This window comes from Phoca vitulina, unplaced genomic scaffold (genome assembly GCF_004348235.1).
Source record: "Phoca vitulina isolate PV1807 unplaced genomic scaffold, GSC_HSeal_1.0 scaffold35, whole genome shotgun sequence".
NCBI lineage: Eukaryota > Metazoa > Chordata > Mammalia > Carnivora > Phocidae > Phoca > Phoca vitulina.
This window is the reverse complement of record NW_022589738.1, coordinates 9,696,212-9,723,336: the sequence shown is the minus strand read 5'-3', so window position 1 is coordinate 9,723,336 and position 27,125 is coordinate 9,696,212. Positions and strand designations below refer to the sequence as shown.

The 27,125-nt window shown below is 35.8% G+C and overlaps 1 protein-coding gene across 1 annotated transcript in view; it reads right to left on the bottom strand.

The window, feature by feature from the left end:
* Positions 1–27,125, bottom strand: part of CFAP47 (cilia and flagella associated protein 47) — a 453,685-nt gene that overhangs the window by 198,852 nt on the left and 227,708 nt on the right. The window contains exons 36-39 of the mRNA XM_032426488.1: positions 24,836–24,970; positions 19,905–20,020; positions 10,529–10,679; positions 8,738–8,826 (exon numbers count right to left, since the gene is read on the bottom strand). Coding sequence (XP_032282379.1) covers positions 8,738–8,826; positions 10,529–10,679; positions 19,905–20,020; positions 24,836–24,970 — 491 coding nt within the window. The remainder of the gene's footprint in view (positions 1–8,737; positions 8,827–10,528; positions 10,680–19,904; positions 20,021–24,835; positions 24,971–27,125) is intronic.

Below are 27,125 nucleotides of genomic sequence, written 5' to 3'. Positions count from 1 at the left end.
TGTGTATTATAAACATCTGCAGTGCTTGGTCAAAATGTATATTTCCAAGCTCTATTTGCATGAATTCTGACTTACTTAAGTCTGGCAAGGGTGCCAGGAGCCTCTGTTTAAAACAAGCTCTCCAGATGCTTTTTAAATAGCTTATATATGGATTAAACTTTGAACAATCTTGGCTTAGACCAGCAAGGCTCTAACATTAATGTACAAAAAAATCCCCTGGAGATGTTAAATGCAGATTCTGACTCAAATGGATTGGGGTGGGCCTGACACTCTGTCCAACAAGCTCCCAGGTGATGCTGATTTTGCTGATTCAAGGACCATACTTTGAGAAGGAAGAGTCTAATCTAAAACAAAAACTATTCTTCAAATAATAAAACCAGGCTACCAGAAAAAGAAAGGCAAGAAATGGCAGAGTTAGAACCATCACACATTCAGTACCCTATAAAAGCAATAAAAACACTGGAAAAGATTGTAAAAATTAACTTTTTCAGAGCTCTGGTTAATTAATGAAAGGCTTGCAACAATTTGAGGAGTGTTTATTAAAAAAAAAAACACACACACACCTTGATGATAAGAACAGCAGAGTTTGTGGCCTTGTAACTTTTATTATGTTGTAATTCCCATCTTTCCACTGCTCTGTAGTAGCCTTGAAAACCAGCAGCCTTGCAACTAAGGTAGTTGTAAAATCTGGCAGACTTACAGCCACATGAGGGCACAGACCGAGACTGGAGCTCATCAAAAAAAGTCCCATCCCTGAGTATTGTTACTTTTTCATCTGTCTCACAGCTCCCTAGAAAAATTCAGTTTGCAAGGTGTTGTCTTTACTGACCTGACTCAAAGGAAAACAGCAATAACCAGGATGTTTGCTGAAAACAATCAGTAGCAATTGTACTGAGGTTCCTACAGCAGTTGGATCAAACAAGAGCTTGCCAAAACATCAAAGGAAGATCTAGGGAACAAGAGGCCTATAAGAGGTGTTGAAATAGCTTGCTAGATCCCCAAACTACGTGAAAGGTCTTCAACCCTGTCTATGAGAGACAATGATGTCCCACCAAATAAAGAATACTAATACAGAGAGAAATCATTCAAAAGAACCAATTATAAATTTTGGACTTAAAAAGCACGATATCTGAAATAAAAAATCACTAGAAGGACTAAACAGCAGGTTTGCAGTGGCAAAAGAAAAAACCAGTGTACCTGACAATGGGCCAGATAAAATGATTCTCTCTAAAGAACAGAAAGAGAAAATAATGACAAAAAATTAACACAGCCTCAGAAACCTGTGAGACACCATTAAGCATACAAACACAAGCCTATTAAAAAAAAAAAAAACAAAACAAAACACAAGCCTAATCAGAATCCTGAAAAGATAAGAAAGAAAGAGGCAGAAAGAAAATGCGAAGAAATAAATGATGAAAAATTCCCAAGTTTGGGGAGAAATATTAATTTACACATCCAAGAAGTCTAAAAAAATGTTATTCAGAATAAACCCAAGGCAATCCAAAACTAGAAAATAATAGTCAAACTCTCAGTAAGCCAAGGCACGGTAAGCAGCAAGACAAAATTCACTCAACACCTACGTCGCTCCATAGTAAAATTGAACAGTTGAATTCCCATCTGAAACCCTAGAGGACAGAAGGCAATGGGATGATATAGTCAGTGTGCTGAAAGAAGGCTGTCAATAAAGAACACTGTATACAGCAAAGCTGTCCTTCAAAAATGAAGGAGAAATTAACAAATAAAGAAAAACTGAAAAAGATTCATTGCTAGCAGAACTGCCCTACAAGAAATACTAATGGGAGGGGCACCTGGGTGGCTCAGTCGATAAATGTCAGGGTCCTGGGATCGAGCCCCGCATCGGGCTCCCTGCTCGGAGGGAAGCCTGCTTCTCCCTCTCCCACTCCCCCTGTTTGTGTTCTACTTTCACTATCTCTCTCTCTGTCAAATAAATAAAATCTTAAAAAAAAAAAATACTAATGGGAGTCCTTCAGGCTGAAGTAAAAGGACACTAGAAATTAACTCAAAACCATAAGAAATAAAAAGCACCAGCACAAGTAACTACATATATGTAATCTTCAGGGTAACTAAGAAAATAAGAAAAATAAGGTAGAAGATAGAAGAAGAAATAAAAAATTTATACTAAAAATAAATATACAATGCAAAACCAGGAAGTAATGGAGAAATAAAGGAATGAAGACGTAAGACATAGAAAACAGGTACCCAAATGGTAGATATAAATCCTACTGTATCAAAGATGACATAAAGTTTAAATGGATTAAACACTCCAATCAAAAGGCAGAGGTTGACAAAAGGAATACAAACAGATTAGAAAAAATATAAACATTAGTTCAAAGACACAAACAGACTGGGAGCAAAAGGTCAAGAAAGACATACCATGCAAACGGTAACAGAGACCTGGAGTGTCTATAGTAATAATGGGCAAAATAGAACTTAAAGCAAACATTGTTCCAGCATGAAAACATGAGAGCTCCATAGACTCACTCCTCCAGGAAAATGAGTAAAAGTTGTAAAAATCAACTATTTTAATTCTCTGGAAATTATCCTAAGGGCATAGAGCAAATGAATAAAAATCTGTTCAGTAATACTAAATTCAGTAAGAAAGGCTGTAATCTGTGGCGTCTGAACCAAGACCCCTTCACTCCCTCTTCCTTCTCCACTCAGTAAGACAGAAACCCTACTCCTCATTGGCACAGCTAAGAATACAAGGCTCTCAACTTACCCAGCTCCCAGTTAGAGAGCTACTTTTCTGGGAGGGGTAGGACATCAACATTTCTCATCCTGCCCCCAGTACATGCTGCTGAAGCTAAGTTTTGGGCAAGCGCAGCTGAGAGGAGCAGGGGGATCCCTCTTCTGTCCAGCAACCACTCACAGGACAGAGGCTCTACATGGGTGTGAAATTGTCCTTGCCTTAGCTTTAAAATGGTTGCTCAGTGCTGGCAGAAGCAAGCCAAGAAGACCTAAAGCTATGGTCCCCTATCTCTTCTCGCACGTAACTCCTAACGTGCGGGTGGTTTGCAGAGAAAAATGCAACGCTATCCCCACCTCCAGTTACAGAGCCATGGTTCCGAGATTTTGCCTGAAGGGAGAAGATAGCTGGGCTTAAAACAGCTCTTAATCTCTTCCCAAAGAAACTGATTTCATTTTCAATAAAGTATGAAGAAGATCAAGCCAACGGATCAATGAAAAACAGGGCAGATTGTGGTGAAAGGCAATTGGGAGTAGATTGGTAGATCCACTGGAGATACAGATACTGCCAAACTAGGCCTGCTAATTTGGTAGTAAAAACAGGGGAAAGGGACAGCTGGGAGGATCCCTTGTGCGGACAGAATAAATCTTAAACATTGACCTAAGGAACTATCACTTCAAAGGAGCCTACATTTGATTGAATTGGTCTGAGGAGCAATTTATGCCTCCTATAGAACTGGAATCAGCAGAATCCAATATCTGGCTGTGGGTGTGGAAAGAGAGAGTCAAAAGTAATCCTACCAAAGCCACTCTCATCCCAGATTGACTGTGGGCATGCCCAAGGCTATGTCCCCTGAGAAGTAACATCAGACGTTTCACACTTTGTGTGTGGAGTCTTTTGTGGGGAGGAGGTAGCTATCACTAAAATAAGCTAGCTAGTCAGTTAAAAAATTAACCAATACCATTAATGATCCTGTGGGAGATGGGACCAGTATTCAGCTGCTACAAAATATATATTCTAAAATGTCTAGTTTTCAGCCTTAAAAATGATGAAACATGAAAAGAACTGGGCCACGGAAACACATGTTAAAGTGACCACTTATTAGATTTAATAGAACACTAATTCCAAATTGCTGTTATCAATGTCTTCAAAAACTAAGGAAAGCATGACTAAAGAAGTAAAGGAAGGTATGATGACATGTAATATCAAATAGAGAATATCAAAAGAAGAGACTGAAATTAAAAAGAGAAGCAAATAAAAATTTTGGAGTTGGAAACTACAAAAACAAATATAAAAATCATCATCACTAGGGGGGCTCAACAGTAGATTTGAACTGGCAGAAAAAAAAGAATTAACAAATTGAAGATTGATAGAAATAATGCAATCTAAAGAACAGACAGAAAATAGAATAAAGAAAAATAAAGTCTCATACATATATGGTGCACAATTAAATGCACCAACACATGTGTAATACAATTGCTGGAAGGAGAAGACAGAGAGAAAATAAAAGAAAAACTGTTTAAAAACTGAAGTGGGGGGCAGCGAAGCTGGATTGAGCCATGGAAGTTATTCCAGAAGATAACGAGAATCCATAGAAACAAATAAACCAGAAATGATAAATAAGTAGGTTAACATAATGAAAATTATAAACGTGTACTTTCTGTTATGGGCTGAATTGTGTCCTCCCTCAAATTTCTTATGTTAAAGCCCTAACCCCTAGTACACTCACAATGTGACTGCCTTTGGAAACAGGGCCTTTAAAAAGGCAACTAGTTTAAAATGTGGCCATTAGAGTGGGCCCTAATACATTCTGACTGGTGTTCTTACAAGAGGAAGTGTGGACACACAGAGACTCCAGGGATGTGCACATACAGAAAAGAGATCATGTGAGGGCACAGCAAGAAGGTGGCCATCTGCAAGCCAAGGAGAGAGGCCTCAGAAGAAACCCAATCTGCCAATATCTTGATCTTGTACTTCTAGCCTCCAGAACTGTGAGAAAATAAGATTCTGTTGTTTAAGCCACCGGTCTGTGGTATTTTGTTATGGGAGCCGTAGCAAACTAATACACTGTCCTTTCTTCTCTCAGCTCTCTTAAGATCATAAAAATTAAACAAAATAAAAAAAATACCCAAAAATGTTAGTAACATTACTGATCATTGTAACACCATTGATACAATATGTCTGACAAAAATACTACAAAAAATGGGGAAATGGAATAGAGCTATATAAGAGTAACATAAAAATGAAAAGGTAACCTACCAAATAGGAGAAAATATTTGCAAATCATATATCTGATAAAGGATTAATATCCAAAATTTATAAAGAACTCATACAACTCAAAAGCAAAAAAACAAACAATCCAGTTAAAAAATGGGCAGAGGATATGAATAGACATTTTTCCAAAAAAGACATATAGATGGCCAACATGTATATGAAAACATGTTGAACATCCCTACTCATCAGGGAAATGCATTTCAAAACCACAGTGAGATATCACCTCATAACTGTCAGAATTATAAAAAACACAAAAACCAAAACAAACAAAATATAACAATGTTGGTGAGTACCTAGAGAAAAGGGAACACTGGCATGCTGTTGGTGGGAATGTAAAATGGTGCAGCCACTACGGAAAACAGTAGGGAGTTTCCTCAAAAAATTAAAAGTAGAACTACCATGTGGTCCAGCTCTTCGACTTCTGGGTATTTATCCAACAAAACTGAAATCTGGATCTCAAAAAGATATCTTTACTCTCATGCTCATTGCAGCATTGTTCACAATAGCCAAGATACGGAAACAATCCAAAGAACCCAAATGTCCATCAACAGACAAATGAGTAAAGAAAATGTGGTGTGTGTATATATTACAGTGGAAGACTAGTCAGTTTTAAAAAAGAAGGAAATCCTGCAATATGTGACAACATGTTCGAAACTTGGGGACATTATGCTAAGTGAAATAAGCCAGTCTCAGAAGGACAAATACTGTATGATTCCATTTATATGAGGTATCTAAAATAGTCAAACTCCAAAGGCAGAGAAGAGAATGGTGGTTGCTAACAACTGGTACTAGGATGAAATGAAGAGTTGTTATATAAAGTTTCAGTTATGCAAGATGAATAAGTCCTAGAGATGTGATATACAACAGAGTTAACAACATGGTACTGTGTGCTTAAACATCTGTTAAGAGTGTTAAGAGGTGGGGCGCCTGGGTGGCTCAGTCAGTTAAGCGGCTGCCTTTGGCTCAGGTCATGATCCCAGGGTCCTGGGATCGAGCCCCGCATCGGGCTCCCTGCTCGGCGGGGAGCCTGCTTTTCCCTCTCCCTCTGCCTGCCTCTCTGCCTACTTGTTCTATCTCTCTGTCAAATAAATAAATAAATAACATCTTAAAAAAAAAAAAAAAAAAAAAGAGTTAAAAGGGGAAAAGTCTTTGCTAAAATTTTTTCCCCCAAAAAAAAAAAAAAAAAGTAACAAAGAAACTTTTGGAAGTGACAGATATGTATATTACCTTAATTGTGGTGATAGTATTATGGTTGCATGCATATGTCCAAACTCATCAAATTGTATATATTAAACACGTGCAGTTTTTTTATATGTCAATTCTACCTCAATAAATAATAGAGAATATCAAGAAAACCAGAAAAAATGTTCTTTGAAAAGATCAATAACACTGACAAATGTTTACCTAGACTGATCAAGAATAAAGGAAAGAAGATCAAAGGATTCTGAGAGAATACTATGAAAACGTCTGTGCCAACAAATTAGATAATGTGGAGGAAATGTACAAATTCCTAGAATGACACAAACTATCAAAACTGATTAAAAGAAGAAATAAATATCTGATTAGGCCTATAACAAATAAAGAGAGAACTAGTAATGAAATAAACTTCCCATAAAGCAAAGCTCAGACCCAGATGGCTTTAGTTGTGAATTCTACTGAAGATTAAAAGAATTAATACCAATACTTCACAAACTCTTCCAAAAAAAAACAGAATAGAAGGGATCAGTTCCCAAATCATTCTTGGAGGCTAGTATTAATGACACAAAAAAACAGATACAGTCATCACTAGAAAAGGGAATTATACCATTAAACCCTACGATTATAAGTGTAAAATCTTTCAACAAAATACTAGGAAATCAAATCTTATAACATATAAAAAAGCATTATATAGCAAGAAATAGTTGCATTCTGCAAAAGAGGAATTTGAGAACCACTAATCTGGTAGACAGAGGCATGTGGGTGAATCCTGTCTCTGTTAAATCTAGGTTGGGTTGCCATTTTTGTTATAAGTAGTGTTAAATTTTGATTAAAAAGTGATCAGATCTGGTCACTGCACTGCATATAATTTTGGGGAAAATATATGGACAATTTTGTTTTAAAGTATGTTTCATATTAGATTGTTAATAATTCTCATTTTTTAAGTGTAACATTAAAAGCTAGTTCACTTATTGTTATGGTATTTATAACATAAAAAAAATCTCCAGAAGAATGAATTGGCAATTAAATTTCCTTTCTTTTCTATTGTATTTTTTTAAATTTTAAAATACATGTCTGTTGTAAAATATTGACTTTACAAATTTTGTAATTGGTTTTAAAATTTTGAGTTTATATGCCCATTGTCTAAGTTTGAGGGCCACATTCATACAAAGGCGGAAGGAGCCTTGTCCTCTACCAAACAAATCATGCACCAACTCCGATTGAATTTTAATTCAATCTGAGATAAACCATAAAGTAACAATAAAATATTATGATTTTTTGAAAGACATAAAACTATAATAGTCTACCAATTCCTGGAACTTTGAGATTTCCTTTCAGCTCTACCACTAGAATATAAGACTAATTGTGTTTGATCTTGATTTCCTCTGAAGAACTGGAGTCAGTCATTTGGTTCATTTAAGGGCATAGTTTAATACTGGATTAATGCTACATATTCTGACTTTTTTTGTTGTTCCTTGCATTCTGATATAACACTTTAATAAAATTACAGTAAATGAAACTCTCCCTTACATGAACATAGGAACCATAAATTCACCAATAACTATTTTAACAAAAAATTTGTTTTATCAATAATAAATGATTATTAATAAGAAACTACCAAAAGCCTAGGAATATAGTGATTTTAAAAACTGGATATTATCAAATACTAAAATAATAAGCATACATACAGCTTCTAGTCTCAACACAAGCATTGTTGTGAGGATCTGATTTCTAAAGCCGATGGAAACAGTGCATAATTGAAGCAATACATGGGTGTCACTGACCGTTTTCTCCGTCAATATATAAGTTTATAAAGATACTTGTCTATTGTGACTTTAAATAATACTTAAGCATTTTATTTTCATCTCAAACCTGTGTTGTTATTATTGTTGTTGTTAAATCTCAAGATGCACAAATTCATGGTTAATGTACAGTTTGTTTGTTTTTTAAAGATTTTATTTATTTATTTGACAGAGAGAGACACAGCGAGAGAGGGAACACAAGCAGGGGGAGTGGGAGAGGGAGAAGCAGGCTTCCCGCTGAGCAGGGAGCCCGATGCGGGGCTCGATCCCAGGACCCCAGGATCATGACCTGAGCCGAAGGCAGACGCTTAACGACTGAGCCACCCAGATGCCCCTACATGGTAAATGTACAGTTTTAATTAATCATGATGCCTTAAGTTAAAATGCATGTTCTGCTTGAATCAGGATTTTACTTTCAGAAATTAATAGATGGAATAAAATTAGAAGTAAAAAAGTCTATTTATACATTTTTAAAAATTAAAAGATTAGAATAGCTCAACAAACAGAAAGCTCATAGACAAAATTCATAAATTTGATATGCTCACTCTTAGCTTTAAATAGATCAAATAGCATTTTAAGAAAACTTGATTTATCTTAATTATTTGTTCTGTTTTATCTGATGATGTTCATAAATTTATTGTAATGTAAACACATAAAATTTCTCCTCAAAATGGTTCATGTTGAAAAAAATTATTCACCTTAAGATTGGATATGACTAATTGCAAAGAAATTATATGAAAATGTTATATTAACATACCTGAAGTCCCCAGCAGTATGGAAGGGATTTTTAACATTCACATTAATTTCTTTCCATTTATAACATGGAGATTTGCAACATAAAACTTCCTAAAGTAAAAAAAAATAATAATAATAATAATTCTATATGAAAGTAACAAAAACGAATAACCTGAATTGTAATATACAAACTTAAAGTACCTAAAAAATAGTACACTGAAATATTACAGTGATATTAATTTATGCAATCTCCCTTGTCCCACAAATAGTGTACTGCTAAAATCTGGGTGTGAAGGACAGAAATAGATTTTACCACATTACTGAATTATTTGTCACAACAGTGTCTCTTAAACTGATTTCCTTAAAATTGGTTTTGTTAATGACTGAGTATGATTTCACATTCGAAAATTAATCATACCTATACCTAATATACATGACATAAGGAAGAAACAAGGTGTATGTATGTGCACATGCATAGCTCTGTGAGTGCATGAATATCTGTGTATGAGTGTGGCATGCCTGTGTTTACAATGCGGTGGCCACACTGACATTATTTGTACTGTAATAAAAGCACACATCTAAAATTAAAACTTCGAATTACCCGAAGGACTTGCATGGAAGATAAGATTCTAGGAATTCTACATTTTTAGACTGATCATGTTATTATCTTATTTCATTTCTCCATTATTATCCAGCCCACTCCCGGGATTACTAAAACCATGAGTAGCCAGATGGAGAAGTAAACAGACTGCATGAACTTCAGGTGTCAGGTTTTCTGCCCCAGAACCATGTAAATGACAAACTAAAATCATCCATGTCTAGAGACACATATGGCAAAGCAATGTTTTATTTTGGAGAATTCCTGTGAGAGGGTTGGGAAGTGTAAGAATTTATTATTCAAGAGGAAATCTGAAGATCACGACACACATCTCAGTGATAATCAAATGCCCGCTTCCTGTTCTGGGTGTCTGTACCTTGTAAATCAGTCTGTCCATGTGAGCAACTTAATGCTCTCCTCACACAACTGGCCATTACTGGAGTCAATCTCTTTTTTTTCTACTCATGCCACTGCACACCCCAAATTCTTTATAATCCATGTGGAAATCTGGCGACATAACAAGTTTACTTCTTCTTTACCATACATCCATGGTATAAAATAATATTTAGACAAAATAACAGCTATAAAAAGTCAATGATAGCAATATCACAACTATTTTATAGAGATTTAAAAATCCTTCTCTCCCATCCTTTGAGATATAAACTGAATTCTGTCTGGCACGTTATCGCCTCTCAATAAATGCCAGTCTTAGCATTATCTTTAGAGTGGATTTGATCCAGGGGGCACTCAAGATAAATTGATGAATGTTCCTATCAGAGAAGAGAAACATTTTCTTTGCTGCATAAACCACCAACCCTCAATTCAAACAAAAACATAGACAGAAGCCCAGGGACTGCTTTACCTTAAATCACAAGTCTCCACAGCGGAAGGGAATGTAAGTTGCTATGTGTATAGCGAATGACTCCATTATGAAAAGAACAAACATAATCCTAAAAATCTGACCTTAAAGGAAGACTCAATACAAGCAAATCCTCTTATAAAATTGAAGAATTATTTCCACAGAAAGAGTATCACAGCAAGAATATCAGAGACACAGAAGCCAAGAATTGTGCAAATGTAATTATGTGCACGTGTGTCTGTACACAGGCTCTCAAAGAACAGGAGCTGTATAGAGAGAAAACTTGGAGGAACAGCTGTGCTTGGGACACTCCATGGCCTAAGAGAAGACACACGAAAGAGGTAAAATTTACTTACAATGGCTTTAAAATTGAGGACTTCAGCCTTAAGAGCAAAAGTCATTGTAGTCCCTCCTATTGCATGCCTAGGTTTTGAAATTAATAGCAGTGAAGCTTCAGCAGGATGAAGGAAGCGACTGGTGAATTTCAGAGTGATAGTAATTTGGTTTCTATTTAGTAAAAGATAAAAGAAGAAATATTTTATTAAAAAGGCACAACAAGTAGGTCTTCAGGGTAGATCACGTGCCCAGGGCCTATACTCTGCAATATACTCACTTCTACAATAAAAGTGAAGACCGCTGCAGATCCCAGCAAGCCTACAATCCAGTTACTGTCATCAGTTGAAACATCTTGATCCAATCTGTAAAACCTACAGTTCCCTTCAAATGTACATATAATTTACCAAGTAATGGATTTCCAGTTAGCCGCAGGAAATCACGTGGGTATTTTTGTGTGAAATTCATAGGACACTCTGTGCTACTGTTTAGATGAACATCATATCATATCACTGTTTTTTTTTTTTTTTGGTCACGTAGAGAAAAAAATGAGAATGACTAAGAATTCAAAAAATACTTAACGCCATGGTTGAAAATAAAATTTAAATCTGGAATCAAAATAATGGTATATAAGTAGCAGGATTTTTGAGAGAAACACATAAATAAAAGAAGGAAAACACAAAGCCACATCCATCTCTCTTAAACTTCAACTTTCTAGTCTAAAACACAGTAAAACGATAAGGAGTCTATGGACTTGGAGGAGATTGAACTTACCCGTTTGTAGGGGAATGACTACACCATGGCATCCTGGCAACTTGGCATGCCAACGCATAGGCCACATATACAAGGCTTAACTGCAGTGGATAAAGTCTTGGCAGAAAGCCTTTGATCCTCTCGTAACAGAAGAGCATAGAGGCACATGAAGAGCTGTTACAAGAACCTTTCTCACCTGCCTCCCTACCTCGCCTGAGAGGGTATCATCAGTTTCTCATTGCCTCCTACATTTTTTTTTTTTTAAAGATTTTATTTATTTATTTAACAGAGAGAGAGAGAGAGACAGCGAGAGAGGGAACACAAGCAGTGGGAGTGGGAGAGGGAGAGGGAGAAGCAGGCTTCCTGGTGAGCAGGGAGCCCGATGCGGGGCTCGATCCCAGGACCCTGGGATCATGACCTGAGCCGAAGGCAGCCACTTAACCGACTGAGCCACCCAGGCGCCCCTGCCTCCTACATTCTGAAGCAGTAGGAGGGTTACTACCTAGCCCCCTTCAGGGGAGAGTTACAGGCTATGAAACTGCTTAGTTGCAGCATGAAATTGGCTGTCAACAACAGGTGTCCTACCAGGCATGATGCATTCATCAACAAAAGCCCTTTTGTTGTGGTATTAACCTGCACAAGGGACATGGGGATCTGGCCCTTTTGATAACTTCTGTTTTCACTGTTTATTAAGTAATGAAGTCCTCGAATTAAAAAAAAAAAAATGGGCTCAGTGTTTCTTAACTGGCTAAATCTTTCAGACTTGCCTTGCCTTGACACAGCTGTGGGTGAAAAATCTTGGGGAAATTTTACCTTTGCTTTTGCTCTGGCTTTTAGCATAGTTATCACAGTTAGTCCTTTGTGCAAACTATCACCTACTGCCTTCTCCTAGGATGCCCATATGTGGAAATGGAGATTGGAATAGATTCTCTCAGTGTCCAACTTTGAATTAACTTCCCCCAAATCCTTGTGGAATTAATGATGAATGGGTAAGTCTATGGAGCAGCAAAAAGTAAAGTGAATTAAGGACTTTCAAAATCAATAGAAATACTCTCAAAATTGCTTTTTAGGGAAAATTACAACTCACACGTAGCAGGAGTGGGGATGGTTTTTACTCAGATATGCCATCACTAATCTCCTCAATTTGTGCAAAGGGATATTTTGTTGGTCATTATAAAAGCTCATGACTTTAATTAAGAACAAAGAATATTTGACCTTGAGATCTTTTTCAGGGTATATAGGCTCAAACCCTGTGTTAGGATACCTGTGAGTGACTTAGGATTTTTCTAGATATTCTAAAATTCATCATTAGATCAAGTCATTCATTCATTCATTCAATTTTGAGAGAATTTATAATGTCCCAGGCGCTGTTTTAGATTTTGGGATATAGTAATTAGAAAGAAACCCACAGTATTCCTGATCTCCTGGATCTTACATTCTATAGGGCATGCCAGACGTTAAGTTTGTCATCACAAAATAAATGTGAAAATTACGAATTATGTATGTGCTAGGAAGTGGTATGAGAGCATGTAACAGGGAGTGTGGTATAGTCTGAAGGGTCAGAGGAAGGGATGTGCTAGATGGGATATGAAGGACGAGAACGAGTTAGCCAGAATGAGCAGGGGAGGAAAGAAGTATCCAAGGTCTCTGGTAGGAGGAATTAAGTGTTTGAAGAACTTACCAAAGGCCAGTGGTACTGAAGTTTAGAGAGCAAGAGTGTTAGTGATACAGATATATCCAAGAGCCAGCTATGAAAGGCCACATGTTGAGATAATCATCCTATATCTTAATGGTAATGAGAAGCTATGGGAATATTTTAAGCAGAGGAGTGATGTAAGCAAATTTACATTTAAAAAATTGTTACCATTCTAAGATAGAGGATGGATTGCAGAGAAATCTTTTAGTAGTCTATTTAAACTACACTTAGTTTAAAGATGATGGTACATTAAACTTAATGTGGAGTAGGTGATAAGAAGAAAGATGTCAAATTTAAGATATATTTGGTAAAATCAATAGGACTTGCTTGGAGATTGGCTCTCCATGGAAGTTGATTTTAAAAAGGTGTATGAGAATGACCACAATCTAAATAACATGCACTTAATAAATGAATTTATGGACCTATACTTAAATCCTATGAAACATATTTTAAATAAAATATCCTTTTTATGAGATCAATGGCTGGTTTAAGGACCATGAAGATTTGAAATTTTGTAGTCATATTGAGGCATGTAAATGACAGGGATCCCTTCCTGAATGTATTAAAAAGTTCAGAATCAAATGGGTGGTCCACTTAGGTAAGTGTCTTAGGTCTCTAAAAATGTGTATAATTATAGGCATCATCTTAATTTTCTTCCTTTTATTTTATTTTCTTTTTGTTTCAATTGCCTCCCTCTCATTAAAAAAAAATCATGATATTACATGTCTCTTGTAAGGTACTTCAACTCGGCTTTTGGAAAAGATGGAAAATAATTTATAACATATTAGTCAATGTCAGTGCCCATATGGCTCAATGAGAATAATGAGGAGAAAAAGAAACAGAATGTTCTTCCAAAAGTATACTTTTACTTTTATGTAGTAACTCTATGGTTATAGCTAAATTTAGTCATCAAATTAGATGCAAAAGTAAACGTTTGTTTATATGTTGATGTACTTGTTTAATCCTTTCTATATAAATGATATGGCTTGGAATTTAAATCCACAGCTGTCAGAAAGAGCCATTATTAATCATGATTTAGACAGACTCTAAGGATGTGGTACACATAGATAATTATATAATATCTGATAATGATAATGCTGCCATTTTTTAAAGAAAACAAAATATTTTCTGAACCCTATTTGTAAAAACAAAAATATGAAATTACTTAGTCTAGCTAAAAAGATGCTTAAAGAACCATCTAATAATAGTATTCAAGCCTACAAAATAAAATACATCTAGAAAAGGAAATAATTGTTTTCCATATATACTGAGAATTAAACATTATCTCTTCTGGAAACACGTCCATGGTTACCCCAAGAATACTTAAGTGCTTTTTTTCCATTTTTCACTAGTTCTATACACACAACACAAATAAAACAATTATCAAGTTATATCCTCATTGTGAATTTGCTTGTAGGACACTCTGCTAGACTGCAAACACTTGTGAGTAGTGTTTTTTTTTTTTTTTAAAGATTTTATTTATTTATTTGACAGAGAGAGAGATAGCGAGAGCAGGAACACAAGCAGGGGGAGTGGGAGAGGGAGAAGCAGGCTTCCCACCAAGCAGGGAGCCCGATGTGGGACTTGATCCCAAGACCCTGGGATCATGACCTGAGCCGAAGGCAGACGCTTAACAACTGAGCCACCCAGGCGCCCTGAGTAGTGTTAATATATTTTCATCTATGAATAACCAGCACTTCGAACTGGGATGGGGGAAGGGGACAAATACTTATTGCTTCCTCTATGTTCCAGTTACAGTACTAGGTGTTTTGCCTATTTAATTACATTTATTACTGACAAAACTTTGGGTAAATATTCCAATCCTCGTTTTACTTTTTTTTTATTTATGAGAGAGAAAGAAAGAGAGGAGGAGGAGCAGGGAGAGAATGAGGGACAAGTAGACCCCACGCTGAGCAGGGAGACTGACATAGGCCTCGATCTCATGACCCTGAGATCATGACCTGAGCCAAAACCAAGAGTCGGAAGCTTAACCAACTGAGCCACCCAGGTGCCCAATCCTCATTTTCTGAATAAGAAAAATGAGGCTGGATCCTAGAGCAGGACATGGCAACATCAAAGCCCAGCATTTAATTGTTAAATGACATGACAGTAGGGTTCTAGACAATGGCATCTGAAGCCCAGATTTATCACCTAAGAGAAATCTCATTAAACTGATAAGAAAGAGATTTTTTTAAAAGCTGATTGTTGGAAGAAGCTATCAATGAGCATCTGAACAGAGGTTAATGAAGGAAACAAAGCTGGCCTGGAGACTCCAGGAGAGGCCATTTCTAGAAATGCCCACCTGCATGGAGGGCAAGACAGGGTTCAGACAATTTCACTGTCCTCAAGGCCAGTGCAGGATGCTGGGCAATTGGGCCTAAAAGCAGAATGTTTTTCACCCTAAGGTAAAAGTTTGTGTGTATACACAGAACAACAATGTATTTTTCTACTGCCGTATTATTACCGATGAATGGCTAAACAAGTACCACAAGGCATTAGAGTAAATCCTTAAACATGAAACACTGAAAACAAAATAAACATTAACAATTGACCTAAAAGAAAATAAAAATATTTAGGTAAGAGTTGAATACATAAAAAATCAGAGACATTTATGAAGATAAGCCCAATTTAAGAACAGGATGCTATGAAAGAGATACTCAATAAAAATGAAAGTATTCTTAACATATATATATATATATATATATATATATATATATATATATATGAGATTCTCATTTTCTCTCCCTCTCTTTGCCCCTCTCCCCTAAAGGAAACACTTGGAAAAGAAGGCTTGTTGATAAAAAGAAGAAAAATCAAAGATACAAAAAATACTAGTGATAATATAGGATACAATGAACAGGTTCAATATCCAACAACTACAGGTTGGAAAATGAGAAATGAGAAAATAGATGGGAGAGAATTATGAAAGAAACAATTTAATTATTTCATCTATGAAAGGCTTATGAAAAACAACTTCATAGTTAAAGGAAACACTGTGTACCCAAATGGTAAATAAAAAAACACCCTCCTTGATGCATTCTGGAACAGTATCAGAACACAATGGAAGATCCTAAAAACTTCTAGAGGTGTTGGAAAACAGAATTATAGTAGACTTTCTCATCACAAATACTGAATACTATGAGGCAGGGGAACAATTATCTTAAGAGTTATGAGGAAAAATCTTTTCAACTTAGCATAATAAACCAAGCAAAATATAAATCAAGGGTAAGGGTAGTAAAAAGACATGCTTAAAAATGAAAAATCTTGGAAAATTTACCTCTCATATTTTTTATTACGTTTCATAAGGATTTTTAAGTAAATAAGTAAGTAGATTAAGAAAGAGAAAGATAATAGTTTCTATCCAAAGAGAAATAAAAAATGCCCAATACTGGGGTACCTGGGTGGCTCAGGGGGTTAAGCATCTACCTTCAGCTCAGGTCATGATCCCGGGGTTCTGGGATCGAGCCGCACATTGGGCTCCCTGCTCAGCAGGCAGTCTGCTTTTCTTTCCCTCTGCCTCTCCGCCAACTCATGCTATCTCTCTCTCACTCTCTCTCAAATGAATAAGTAATATCTTTAAAAAAAATGTCCACTATTGACATCTCTTCAGTCGGTCTGGAAAGCAATCAGTCCAATTAGGAGGAAAAGGCAAAGTGCTCTAGAAATGGTATACTTGAAGGAAAGAGACATCAAGGACTGTATGCACTTCTTTAGGGATTTTCTCAATTTATTGATTTTCTCAATTTAAAAAAGGAGTCAAAAGATACTTTTTATACTGATGGTGTAAGAAACATTTATAAAATAGATTGTCACTCTTGGAAAAGTACTAAGTAGAAGATAAAACTGGTGATGTTTGGAGGGAGGGCAATAAATCTGGAGAAGTAAACTAGATCATTAAATATTATAGCTATACATCAACAGATTATTTCTGAAGTTGATATAACCAAAATACTGGCAAAGATAATATAGATTACTTCGATTTTGGAGGTAACCACTGGAAGAACTAAAATGAGACATAAATGAGGGAGTGAAAAGTAGGTGGCTCAAGAAATGGATTTCTAGAGACAGATTTGAGGGGAGAGGGACTTGCTTTTCATTTTAAACTCCTCTGCATATTTGGACTTGTTAAGCATGAATAAGTTAAATTTTGATTAAAAAAAGATAAGTTGAAAACAAGAATATAGGTATATGTGTAATATGGTCAAAATATGAATATATGTACTCATGATTACATGTGTGAGTAGGTATACATGAATATATGGTCGATTAATGTTCACATGACATGTATCAAAACCTCAAGAAGCTAATATTTATAAATATGTCTATATTTATATAGACTATAAGTGGTGCAATGGTGTATAAAGAGTAAAATAGGCACACTGCTGAGAAGTTAATAGGAAGTACTGTTCACAAGTACCCAAGTGAAATATTCTCACAAACCAGCTCCTGGAGAAGCAAAAAATGATACAATTACATGTCATGAATCTTCAGGATTGCTTACAAATAGTCAAAGCCACATTTTATTGAATGCCAAGGGCTTTGTATGCATGTGATATACACACACACACACACACACACAAACACACAATATGTACAGGTGTCAACTGAATAAAAGTGCCAACAATGGATTTAGATTGGCTGGTTTTGAATCACCGCTTAACCACTTAATAGCAGGGAAAATTGGGCAAATGATTTAAGGTCTCTGCTCAGTGTCTTCTTTTGGAAAATGAGGACACTAATATGGCTGTTAGGATGATTAAATATGAAAAGGTACACAAAGTGCATGTTATATAGATTTTGTACGTAGCAAATATTTAATAAGCATTGTTTTAATATTTACATATAATGCATTTATTTTGTAAATATTTAACTAGCCATATGCTATAATAAACATACTTGTGCATATAAAAAGACTAAAAGGAAATGAACTGATGAATTAACTGTGCTTATCTGATGGGGTTCTAGGTGATTTTGTTTCTTCTTTATACTTTTCTGTAACAAACTTATAACGATGTACAGGTTTTACATTTATAATAAAGACTATAAATGTTAATTTTGTTAACTGAAATGTGATATTAAGCTAAAATATCACATGGCTTAGTGTGATTGTTAGGAAATATTTCCACTTAACGAGAGCTCTGAAATACTGGAAGAGGTTATTGGGTTTATGAGTAAAAATAGCAGAGAGAAACATAAGTCCTTTTCACTTGTATCAACCTATTTGAAAGGCAGAGAACAGATCTCAATTATCAAAGTCCTGTGGGAAGAAAAATGGGACTGTGACAATGTTCAAATGAACGTGTATTACTAAAGTTGTGTTTTATAACAGACATGTAATAAGTATAACTTAGAAAATGGGTGGGTTGTTTTTACAAAGAGTTTTATTCTAATCATTTAATTTATAATATAGAAACAGGAGAATGGAGAATTGTTTTCCTCACACTCAGTTCAATCTGGATGTAGTACCAACCACGAATATTCAGAATTTATAAATTATATACTCCTTAGCATGAAGAAGTAACTGAAGAAAACAAACACAGGCTAATGACACAAACCAAGGGCACTGTTACAACTGGGTTTCTTGGTATTTTAAATGCAATTAAAATGGCCCTGATTTCCAATTATTTCTGCATTTGATATGCTAGAAGTAATAATAATTACAATGTGAAGAGCAACTCAAGTTAATGTCTAGTTAAAAACTAAAAAGATAACCAGGTGAAGTAACTTTAGTAGTTATAATCTGTCACTTGGCACTGGGAAAAAACAATTGAATGCAAAGGCAATGACTAAAATTTAAGCTGGCTGAAGTCAATTAGTGGTTATTAAATTTGTGAACCCCTGTGATATTAACATAGCTGTCCTCTTATCATCCTTGTATTTTGTAATAAGAATATTTGCCATCGTTAAAACCATTGACATATTGGGGCGCCTGGGTGGCTCAGTCGTTAAGCGTCTGCCTTCGGCTCGGGTCATGATCCCAGGGTCCTGGGATCGAGCCCCGCATCAGGCTCCCTGCTCAGCGGGAAGCCTGCTTCTCCCTCTCCCACTCCCCCTGCTTGTGATCCTGCTCTCACTGTGTCTCTCTCTGTCAAATAAATAAATAAAATCTTAAAAAAAAAAAAAAAAAAAACCATTGACATATCTAATAGGATTTGTTGATCTGGAAAGAGTCATATATTATGCTCATGTTTAATTTCTCAAGACTAATTTCTGGGGGTTTCATTTGTACTTTATTTTTGAAAGTAGGACAGTAGTAGAAACATTAAAGAAAAGCATCATGAGAACAGAATCATATAGAAATGAAACTTTAAAGAAAATCACTATAATTGGGAGCATATATATATATATATATATATATATGCTTATATTTCTCTATCTATGCATCTATCCACACATATAAACACAATGACAGTGAAGGGATACAGAAAAACGGCAACACTGAGGGTATCTTTAAGGTAAGATTATTTGTCTTTCACTTTTTTTGTTCTTTGTACTTTTATAGTTTCTAAATTTTCTACAATGAGCACATTGCTCAGAAACAACTATATATAACATATAAACAGAATGACATATAATAACATTATATATATGATATATATAACCTATATAAAATCTACATACTGGTTTGAGTTTCCTAAGGGAAACCGAACTACAGTACATAAACAAAAAACTTAGTCTAATCTCTATGGCCCATATGCATGCAAAATAAACTAAAATTAAAAGCATACATAATAAGCAACTGTTTTATGTTGTTAGAATTATTTTAACAAAATTGGTGAGGAATCTCAGCAACATATACATAATTTATCTATGTCTGAGTGATGATCTTTTCATTATATGTATACCAGTTAAAAACAAATCCAGGCCACGCTTTTATAATTATAATACACATTAAATATCTAGGGTTGATATTTTCAGTGAAATAAAATTTAAAAGAAAAAAACACTTACTTTGGAGATATTGTCACAATGTTCCCTGTTTGGGAAAGGGAGAAGTCAGAGGCATCTTTTCCAATAATTATAGCATTATACACTAAGTTTTTCAAGCTTGGATTTTTCAGTAGAATCTATATTGAAGAAGAGAGCATACATAAGATCATGAATTTTAAAAATACATAATTTAGCACTTATTTTCATCAAAGCAAGTTATACATTTTAATCATGAAAATATTTCTAATGTGCACTAACTGGAGGAAAGCAGACTTTGTATTTAAAGATAACATAAATATATAGTTTAGCAGAATAAGCAAGGAAAAGGAGTTTTCAAGCTTTCAAGCAAGGAAATGACAAGAGGTAAAAACACCTGATTATCAAAGATTTAAAATCCAAAGTTAGCAACTTGGATTTTATTCTTACTGCAAAGGGAAATCTTTGGAGAATTTTAAACAGAATTTATATAATCCAATTTACAAAAAGGATACTCAGGCTGCTCAGTGTAGAAAGATTTATAAGGAGTGTACTTTTAAAAACAGAGGCCCAGGCTGAAAATGATGGTGGCCTTGACTCGAAGCAGTAGTATAACAAGGGGCTGGCTGTCCCTTCCTTCCTGATGCCAAGATAGGGAGGGTATGTGAAGACAAGTTACTTCATTTTTAGAGAGAATATTTCATGAAAACTGTGAATATCCAAGGGTGTATATAGAATGTAATATGGATTCAAAAAAAAAACCACCCCAAAAAACAGACACACTGGAAAGACTCCAGATTATCATGGAAAGTACTGACTCAGAGGAGAAAGATGACCTGGGGGAAATGCATGACTGGCCAAATTAGAGTGACAACAAGGTGAGTGCAACTTATGCAGCCCAAGAAGTATAGTCACAGATTTCTGAAGAATTAACAATTAGCACCATGTGTGATTAGAGTGACTTATAGTGACTTATAGCGATTATGGTGACTTGTACAGAATATGGTAGATTTGTTAAAGATTAAATTAACTAGGGGCACCTGGGTGGCTCAGTCAGTTAAGTGTCCAACTCTTGGTTTTGGCTCAGGTTGTGATCTTAGGATTGTGAGATCAAGCCCTGCTTCAGGCTCCACACTCAGCACAGAGTGTGCTTGAGATTCTCTGCCTCTCCCTGTCCATCCCAACCTCCCCCAGCTCTGTCTCTCTCTCTCTCTGCCTCTCTCTAAAATAAAAAAAAAAATCTTAAAAAAATAAATAATTAATTAACTAGTTTTATGTTTCGATGAGAATGTTTGTTAACTACCAGGAGAAGTACACTGTTGCTGAAGAGTTTCTTCTATCTTTGGTTACACCAAGGAATTGGGGTTCTCATGTTGCTTACCTATGTATAGTATCAGTTATAATGGGGCCAAGACAAACCCAGTGTGTTATTTTTTATTTTTTAAAAGATTTTATTTATTTATTTGACAGAGAGAGACACAGCGAGAGAGGGAACACAAGCAGGGGGAGTGGGAGAGGGAGAAGCAGGCTTCCCGCGGAGCAGGGAGCCCGATGCGGGGCTCGATCCCAGGATCCTGGGATCATGACCTGAGCCAAAGGCAGACGCTTAATGACTGAGCCACCCAGGCACCCCTATTTTTTATTTTTTATATATGTACGTATGAATTTGAAGTATTAATGAATAGACCAAGTAATTTTAAGTTCCAGAGAACTAATTTCTGTTTTCTGAAAGGAAATGTAGAAAAATCATGAGGATTCCCTGTGAGCTGCTACTGATTTTTAGTCCTGGAACATCCCTAACCAGCCCTGAGATCTCAAGGAAGCCACTCATTCTCATTATGTCATATCCTATATATGACACAAAGGCACTGGGCTCACCTGTGGTCAGATTATTCCACCCAGGATTTCACATTGGGGTGGTAAGTGGTAAATGGGGACAAAGGAAATCTGTTCAAGGAGCCTCAATTCCCCTTTTGCACCTTTTGCAAGATAGCTTATCTTTCACTGTTTAATAGTTATCTTTAACTACTGTGCTTCTGTGTAAATTCTGCTTCAAAAAGAGAGAAGAAAAGTTCAACTGCATTTAAAAATGTCTCAGAAAAAAAATGTCTTGGAAATCACACGCTCTCTATATTTTTTTTCAATGATCACTCTATTTTTTACTGGTTCCAGGATTCTGTTTCTGTTACTGACATATAGTTGCACAAATACTTTTTCAATTCTAGTAGCCATTTCTTGAGATTCTTTTTTATTCTAGAGTGATGAAAATGTTGGTAAAAATGATATTCAATGACTTAAGCACTGTCATTTATGGTGTTGATGCATAGGGGCAAACTATGCCAAATGTTCTCAGCAATTTCCAAATCAGTGATTTTTCTTAAATGAAATTTAAAACTAAAGCTTGTTATAACTGACATTTTCTTGCATTTAAATTTAATTTTTGTTACTGTCAAAAGACATACTCTACATTTGTGAAAAATCAAAGTTGTATCTGTATAATTTCATCTATAATCTTTTTTTCCCCCCTTTTTTTTTTTCTTAGTAGGCTCAATGCCCTACGTGGGGCTTGAACTCAAGACCCAAAGATAAAGAGTCAGATGTTCTACCTACTGAGCCAGGTAGGCACCCCTCATCTATAATCTTAAAATACGAACATTATTTCTAGTAAAGAGCTAAATGTGGAAAGAACTATTTCCATTTTAATATGCTTTAATTTGATTTTAACATCACAATTAAAATTTATATTTAAATATTAGTGTTGTTAACTACTTTTAAAAAATAGTGGCAATTAAATGGCATAAAGAAATACAAACACATGGACAGAATTAGAGAACTGGAATTAAAACTAACTGTAATAAATCACTGCTTAATCTAATTCAGACTCATCCTAGACTCTGCAGGCTTAATCAAAACATTTCTAACTCTTTAGAAATTTTATTTTGAAGTCAAAAAACCTCTCCAATATAATTACAGCTCCAGGCTTTGAGGATCATTGCAGTTAGGGAATTATCAGAGTAAATACTGTTGAAAAAAATCTTCTAAAGAGTTTTATATCTTTTTTTCCTGATTAAAAGAAAAATATTCATAAAAAGGAATCATATCTCAATGTATGCTAACAAAAAATTCAGGAGACGCTTTCCTTACCCTAAACTGAGCCCTTTACATGTTGAGACAAGAACCTGCGTTTTCCCCGATTTTTAACTGAATCCTTACCAACCATCATTCATATCATCACAGAGGCTATATATTTTCTCAGAGGTTACAATTACAAGTCAAAAATCACCAAGACATATCTTCTGAAGAGCAAATATGGACAAGTTCTGCATCGAATGTATAAAATTACACCCTCCCAACTAAGTATGAGGAGGAATACATAAAACAGCCTGAAGAAAAGGAATAAACATGATCTGACCAAAGAGGTAAAGTAATTTTTGCAGGAAATAAGATTCTACCAGCCCACAGTGTCCTCAGAAAGAAACAAGGAGAAACCTATAAATCTGGTTGAAGATTTTATGAAAACTAGTAGAAGGAACAATCTTAAATAAACATAAGCAATTTAAAACTGTATGCTAGAAGATATTTCACAAGTGTAAGCTTGAAAAACAAATTGAGGTCAATGACCCTTGACAATATATTTCTCAAAGAGAACACTTCACAAATATGGACATTTATACAGATTTGTTATTGTCACAGGATTTCAAATTTCATTTTTGATTTTTTTCTGCAAATTAAAAAATCCACCATTACACATTTAGCAGCTCTTGGGTATATAATATCCTTTACTGGGAATTAGGTGGCCCTGGTCAGGAACACTTTCATTTTTATTTCCCTTTCTATATCCTCGTCTGAATAAAATCCATCTGGATGTGTAAACCACTCCCTTAAGGAAAGCTGAGTATATTCAGAACACAAGTTTGCACTTATGGTCTCAGTCCCTTTGCACATGAAATGGGTCTCAAGTGTCCTCAGAAAATTTGCCCTTCAAAGTACCTTTCATTTTCCACCACCCCAAACCCCATTCATCAAATGAATCAAGGAATCATCATTTCATTGCAGGTGATGGTTACTATTAAGCAAAAATTGTCCCTTTCACTCTGTTAAACCTTCTTCTTTAGAAGAAGCAATATTTGCTAAGGCTTATTTTTTTAAAGTTTATTTATTTTTTAGTAATCTCTACACCCAAGGTGGGGCTTGAACTCACGACCCTGAGATCAAGAGTCACATGCTCTTCTGACTAAGCCAGTCGGGTGCCCCAAGATGGCAAACATTTTTATGGTGCTAAAATGAAGTATCAAAACATTCATTTTCTGCCAACCCCCTCCTTTTTTGTGTTTTTTTTCATTTAAATTAAATTAATTAACATATAATGTATTATTAGTTTCAGAGGTAGAGGTCAGGGATTCATCAGTCTTATATAATACCCAGTGCCCATTACATCACATGCCTTCCTTAATGTCCATGAACGAGTCATGCCCCCCACCTCTATCCCCTCCCCTGAAGCAACCCTCAGTTTGCTTTCTATGATTAAGAGTCTCTTATGGTTTGTCTCCCTCTCTGATTTCGTCTTATTTTATTTTTCCCTCTCTTCCCCTATGATCTTCTGTTTTGTTTCTTAAATTCCACATATGAGTGAGATCATATGATAATTGTCTTTCTCTAACTGACTTATTTCACTTAGCATAATACCCTCTAGCTCCATCCACATCATTGCAAATGGCAAGATTTCATTTTTTTTTTTAATGGCTGAGTAGTATTCCATTGTATGAATGTATATATATATATATATATACCACATCTTCTTTATCTGTTCATCTGTCGATGGACATCTCGGCTCTTTCCATACTTTGGCTATTGTGGACATTGCTGCTATAAATAGCTAAGGCTTAATACATCATATTGATACTTCTGTTAATTTTGGGTTAGAAAAGAAATAACTAAAACCCTTGTGAAGTGTTTCACTCCAAATATATCCTTACCTGTCTCAGCACAGTGTCATGTAGAGTACAATGAAAGGGCACCACCTTCTTGGGGAGATATGTAGGGAGCCTTTCATACATGTAGACACAAAGCATGAGCATCAGGATTGGATTAGGGTCACAGATATCCGTGGCCTAGTTTCAATGAAAAGAAATATAAATTAGAGGATATACAGGTAAAATATATAAAAAGAGCTAAAGCATAGTACATCAATTGTTGAATTACATTAAAACATTTTAAAATATTACTGGCATTGACACTGAGTTGTAAACACAGTAAACAGAATGTTGCTGTGAATCAGAAGAGCTTGACCTGGGTGTTAAAAGATGAATTAGATGTGTTCTCAGTATAACAGTGACTTCACAGCCTCAAAGCCTCCACAAAAGCTAGTCAGAGGTCATAAAAATATTATGCACTAGAAATACTGCCTAACGTCACTAAGACACCAGCCCTGATTTACAGTCCCATAATCAGCAGTAAAAGAAAACAGAGAAGTAAACAAACTACTGAGGTAAAAAGAAGGCAAGAATTTCAAGCAAAAGCTCAAGGGAGAAGGCAACACATGAGACAGGCTTGAAGAATGCTCGGATCTCAAAGAGACTGTGTTTGGGGAGCAGAAAAGGGTGTATTCCATCAGAAAGGCAAAGAACTACAGCACAAGGATATAGGGAGGTACAGTGTTTATTCATTAAAGAAGTACAATTTGAATTGTATGTAAGGTAAGAAGGGACAAGCACTGTGGGAACAGACAAAGGAGCGCCAGGGCCACACTGTGGAGGGTGTGGATGCCAGGATGAGGGCCCTGATTTCTGAACAAAGAATAACACAAGAGCAACAATTCAGGCAGATCAGGCAGGGGGGTGGTTAGGGAGTACTTTTCCCAGAACAGACAAAATATAGTAAGTCAGAAAATGTAATCATACTGATAACCAAGATAAATTAGTGAATGGTTGTTGGAAAAGATTTGAGATAAAAGCCAGAATTGCAAAGGAATAATGGCAGGGACAATCAACATAGCCTGAATGTACATTGAATACAACAAGTAGAGTCAGGAGAAAGAGGAAGGATTCTTTGTATCAGTTCCTATACTACCTATGATGTCCTAGAAAAATGTGAAGGCAGTAGGGGAGAATTATTCATAGCAAAGGAGTATTGAGAATGGTCCAAGGCAAGGATTCAAAGACATAAAACACCACTGATAGATACACACCTCTGTCATTGTTGATGTACAGGGAGCCCTCTACACTTCCATAAAATGAAGATTTACCTATGACTTAATAGCTCACATTCAAGTTAGTAACCAAAAATGATCCAGGCCTGGCTTGGAAGTGCAAATAGTGTGGGAGCCAAGGAGACCTAATGCATTATGTGGAGCTAACACACTTGACTCTGAAGTTCAGCAACAGTTACCAGCAAATAAAAACAGCTCCTCTGATCATCTGCTAGTTCACATTCCCAAATACATTCTTTTCCTTCTTTGGAAGAAGAGAAGAGTTTGTTCTTTCTTGTTTTGTCAATAAGCAGTAAGACTAACCAATAAAGGTGCCTGGGGAGGAGATTTTTAGTAAAAAATAAGGGAGCTGGCCTTCCTCAGCAGGGTAGAAAGCTGCTAGTGAGTTCGATTTGAGGAAAACTGAGAAATACACCAAGACTCCAAAGTTTCTCATCAGTATTCTGTGGTCATACATTTCTACGTGAAAGACAGTGTTAGTCAACACATGAAGGAAAATTATTTAAGATAAGAACAAACTAAAAAAATAAATGCAGAGTTTAATTCCAACAAAGTGAAGAATATGGCTCTACTGGGCCATCTGGGATGGGCTTGCCTATGAGTGTGATTCAAAGGTGGCTGTGGGGCACGTGGGTGGCTGTCACTTAAGTGTCTGCCTCTTGATTTTGGCTTAGGTCATGATCTCAGGGTTGGGTTCCACACTCAGCGGGGAGTCTGCTGGAGATTCTCTTTCTCCTTCTCCCTCTACCCCTCCCCACCTCCATACATGTGGGTGCAAGCACACTCTCTCCCTCTCAAATAAATAAATAAAACTTTTTTTTTTTTTTTTTAAAGAAAACTGTCTAAGGTAATGGGAAATGTGTTTGTTGGGGAAAGGGTAAAACTAGTGGCAGAACACCCTAGGCTCAAAGTCTGAGTTAAATAAGAGACTTGTGAACACTTTTTAAGTGACTACAGCATAAAATATATAGGTAACAATATAGAATTAGCCCCAATACTCATCTTTGAAAAATACATAATGGGATGAAAATGCAATAATTTGGAAATTAAAAAAATAT